Source organism: Durio zibethinus, chromosome 9, assembly GCF_047325235.1.
Source record: "Durio zibethinus cultivar Kanyao isolate XHJ-2024 chromosome 9, ASM4732523v1, whole genome shotgun sequence".
NCBI lineage: Eukaryota > Viridiplantae > Streptophyta > Magnoliopsida > Malvales > Malvaceae > Durio > Durio zibethinus.
In genome coordinates this window covers 26099118-26103455 of record NC_143170.1, presented here as the reverse complement: position 1 = coordinate 26103455, position 4338 = coordinate 26099118, and the positions used below count along the sequence as shown (strand labels likewise).

The window sequence follows — 4338 nt, the reverse complement described above, 5'->3', positions numbered from 1 at the left end:
CATGTCTCTTGGCAACAAAACCATCAGGTTGTTCAATGTAGATCTCTTCCTCAAGATAACCATTCAAGAAGGCAGATTTGACATCAAGTTGGTATATTTTCCAACTTTGCTGAGTTGCTAAGGTTAATAGCAGCCTTATAGTGTCCAACCTTGCAACTGGAGCAAATGTCTCTGAAAAATCAACACCAAGCTGTTGGGAGTAGCCTTTAGCTACCAATCTAGCTTTAAGTTTGTTGATGGAACCATCAGCATTCAACTTTGTTCTGAAAATCCATTTGACACCAATTATGTTTTTGTTACTTGGTCTGTCAACCAACATCCATGTTTGATTTTTCTCAATCATTTGAATCTCCTCCTTCATGGTATTTCTCCACTCTAAAAATTTGACAGCTTCTTCAAAGCTTGCAGGTTCAAGAATGGCAACATTTGATCTTTGATAAATATCTGTGAGTGGTCTGATTCCTCTCACTGGTTCATGATCAATGATTTCATTTTCAAACATATAATCTTCTTGATCTTGAAAGCTTATCATGTCTGTAGCAATTTGCTTGACTGATTCTTCCTTTGATTTTTCTCAATTCCAGGCAGCTTGCTCATTAAATCTCACATTCCTACTTACAATCATCTTGCCTGTAAGTGGATTGTAAGTCCTATAACCTTTGGTGATGTTGCTATAGCCCAAAAAAATACATATTTTTGCTTTTTGATCAAGCTTGTCCCTTTTGATATCAGGAACGAACACATAACAGATGCTGCCAAAAATTCTGAGGTGGTGCACTGATGGTTTGCTTCCATTCCAGGCTTCAAAAGGAGTGTTTCCCTTCAAAGCTTTTGTGGGCAGCCTGTTGAGCAAGTAGACAGAGGTATTGACTGCCTCTGCCCAGAATTTCTTTGAAAGATTCTTCTCAAACAGCATGCATCTTGCCATCTCCATGATTGCTCTATTCTTCCTTTCACTGACTCCATTTTGTTGTGGAGTGTAAGTTGCTGTCAGTTGGTGTTCAATTCCTGCAACTTCATAAAACTCATTAAATCTGTCAGATGTGTATTCAGTACCATTGTATGACCTTATGATCTTGATTTTGCAGCCACTTTGATTCTCAATCCAAGCCTTGAACTTCCAAAATACATTTGCAACTTCAGACTTTTGTTTCATGAAGTAAATCCAACACATTCTAGTAAAATCATCTATAAAAGCAATGAAATATCTACTGCCATTCAAGGACAAGGTTCTCATAGGACCACAAACATCAGTATGAACAAGTTGTAATTTTTCAGTTGCCCTCCATGCTTTGTTAATTGCAAATGGCAACTTACTTTGTTTTTCTAGTTGACAGACTTCACACACTCCAGCACTGACTTCAACAGTAGGCATGTTTAATACAAGATCATTTTTATGCATGAAATTCAATGCATTGTAGTTGAAATGTCCCATCCTTTTATGCCATAAAGAAGATTCATCATGTGAAGTAACATATGCAGATGAGTTTGCTTCATGCCAATTCAAGGAAAAACATTTTCCTTTCATATTAACAGTAAAGAGTTCATGGCCAGTGGGATCATGAATTATGCATGCCTTGTCTTTGAAGACTAAAGAGTAGTTATTTTCTAGCAACTGTCCTACACTCAACAGATTTTGATCTATTTTGGGCACAAATAACACATCTGAAATGAGTTTGGTACCTGTTGGTGTCTCAACTGCCACTACTCATTTTCTTTTGACTTCTATGAAATCATCATTACCTATTCTGACTTTAGAGGTGCAGGTCTTGTCTAGTTCTTTGAATATGTTGATATCAGATGCCATATGGTGTGTGCAGCCACTGTCAATGAGCCATGCACTGGAGGAGGTTCTGGTTCCATAGCAAGTTGCAACAAAAACTTGTTCTTCTAGCTATTGTTGATTGTCAGCAACTCTGGCTTGTTGATCTGGCTGCTGCTGTTTTTTGTTTTTACATACCTTCTCCATGTGACCAAGCTGCTTACAGTACCTATATTGTATGTTAGGTCTGTACCAGCAATATTTCTTCAAGTGAGTAGTTTTTTTGCAGTGAGAGCATGGTGGAAATTTTCTTTTCTTTTCACTGTTTCTAGAACCTCGGTTTCTTTGATCTCCTTGTTTTCTGCCTTTGCTTTCTGTTTGCATCTTACCTTTCTCTTTGGCTGTAAAAGCACCTTCTGTTGAATCCTCTTGTCTGATAGCCCTTATTTGCTCTTGAGCTTGTAAAGCATTGAACAATTCTGCTGGAGTTATCTTGGTCAGGTCCTTAAAGTCTTCAAGGGATGAGATTTTTGACTCAAACCTCTCTGGTAAGCTGACAAGAACCTTCTCTACAATTCTTTTGTCTGACAGCTCCTCACCAAGTAATCTAATCTTGTTTATTATCTTCATGAGTCTGTCATTGTACTCCTTTAAATTTTCAGACTCCTTCATCTTTAAGACTTCAAACTCTCTTCTAAGATTCAACACTTGCATTTGTCTTGTCTTGTCACTGCCTTGAAACTCTTCCTTGAGCACATCCCAAGCTTGTTTTGCAGTTTCACAAGTCATGATTCTAATGAATATGTCATCAGAAACTGAAGACTCAATACAGCTTTTAGCCTTGTACCTCTTTGCATTTTCTTCACTATAATTTTTCATTTGAGTTACTATTGAATTTGCAGGAAGTTGTGGTGGTTCCTTCTCATTTTCCACCACTTCCCACAAATCAAAAGCACTCAAATAAGTCTTCATTTTGACAGCCCATATCTGGTAGTTTTCACCAGAAAAAATAGGAGGTGGAGGTAAGAAGCAATTGCTTGAGGCCATTTAAGGTTGACAAAAGCTGGCTGGAAAGTGTTTGATGGCTTTTCACTCAATTTTTAGGACTCATAGATCCTCTAAGAACTTAAGGAATGCTCTGATACCAATTGAAGGATTTATAACAGAAAACAAGATAAACTAATCTGTTACTTGAAGTAAATTGGCTCATGTGATCATGAGCTTCATTTCATTAATTTATAGGCTTCAAAAATACAAAAGTAGTTGGCCTAACAGCATGGGTCACCATGCACAGACCCATCATTTTACCTAGACTAATCTGCTGTCAGAAAGTTCCAGCAGAAATGCCATACTTAGTTGCTTCAACCACTAACACACTAACATGCTTCAACCACTAACACACTAACATCTTCCTTTTCATATATAGCCATGCAGATAGTCAATATAGTTATAGCAATGGGGGTGGTGGGAGTGGTACACCCATCCCTTTTAGTGGATTTCTTGTAGGTGATGGTGGATAGGGCAGTATCGCGCCTGATTTCATTAAAAACCTTCTGTTGCTATACACGACCACACTTTCACGTCGAGAGCAGCCTTCTTTGTCCAGAAACATCTTCCTCCAGCTACTTTCACATAAAAGGACATCAACTGGACTCGTCTCTGCACCTTTTAGAACATATATATAAAGTGATAATACCAAGTGAGACGCCATAGATTTGGGCACAAGAGGCCAAGAAACAAAAAAAAAAAAAAAAAAGCTCAAAAACCAAATGAGATTCACAAGTGCATGTAAGAGTGACAGTGAAATAACATAGTAAAATGATAATAATAATAATAATAATAATAATAATACCAGAAGGAACTAGAGCAGAGCTAGATGGGAGTTGGCCTGCGAGAAAAAGTAACATTATTGCTGCTATTGCCAACAGCACCAGATCTGGAGAAGTAGAAGACTGCTGCTGCTGCTTCATGGTTTGCTGCAACTCTACTCTGGGTGGGACGTAGTTAATTAAAAGTACAAAGAATCCATTTATAAGCACAATATTTTCTACGTTATTTGGTGTGGATAAATGAAAAAAAGAGGGCTAAAATTTTCAAAGTTGACTCTTGACTTTGAGGCTGTGCATTGTTGACTCTTCTCTTCCATTGCTTTCCAAGAAAGTGCAATGCAATTTCCATCGGTGCGTAGTTGGGTTTACCTCTACAGCGCTACTGCCCCAGACACGTGATTTTTCTGAATGAGCATACTTGAAGGCATAAAGGATGGCTTCCCATGTGGAAAGTTTGGATGAATATGATTTATATGGGATTTTTACGTTAATTCAAATTAATTGATTTTAAGTTAATGATGCATTTTATTTTTTAACAAATAAAAAGTAATCATATTCGAGCGAACCATTAGTAATGGATTTAGTAAAGGTGGTATCTGATCATCCCAAATAAATTGGACTAACGTCCCGCATTACGCTGACTTCTCTTATAAAAAAGTTTAGATATATGTGTAATTTATATAGAGTTTTTGTTAAACTAATTGACGTGTTCTGTCTTTTAACTAAAAGAATGGATAAGGGATAATG

General features: G+C 37.3%; 1 protein-coding gene and 1 long non-coding RNA gene across 3 annotated transcripts; one reads left to right on the top strand and one right to left on the bottom strand.

The window, feature by feature from the left end:
• Positions 1–381: 381 nt before the first annotated feature.
• Positions 382–1617, top strand: LOC149516906 (uncharacterized). Of its 2 annotated transcripts, none has more exons than XR_016345401.1 (4): positions 382–446; positions 585–632; positions 733–863; positions 1089–1616. It is a non-coding gene; the product is annotated as an uncharacterized LOC149516906 (long non-coding RNA). The 2 variants fall into 2 exon arrangements; XR_016345400.1 differs by having other exon boundaries at positions 391–446; positions 585–643; positions 1089–1617.
• Positions 1618–1793: 176 nt separating this feature from the next.
• Positions 1794–3984, bottom strand: LOC111317597 (uncharacterized). The gene is made up of 2 exons (XM_022920036.2): positions 3615–3984; positions 1794–3427 (listed from the first exon to the last, which is right to left on the bottom strand). The coding sequence occupies exon 2, from the start codon at positions 2807–2809 to the stop codon at positions 1895–1897; it is 915 nt and encodes a 304-aa protein (XP_022775771.2). The 5' UTR covers positions 2810–3427; positions 3615–3984; the 3' UTR covers positions 1794–1894.
• Positions 3985–4338: the final 354 nt, after the last annotated feature.

Bases quoted from the DNA above. Each gene is read 5' to 3' on its own strand.
- LOC111317597 (XM_022920036.2), bottom strand. From the start codon at position 2,809: ATGGCCTCAAGCAATTGCTTCTTACCTCCACCTCCTATTTTTTCTGGT.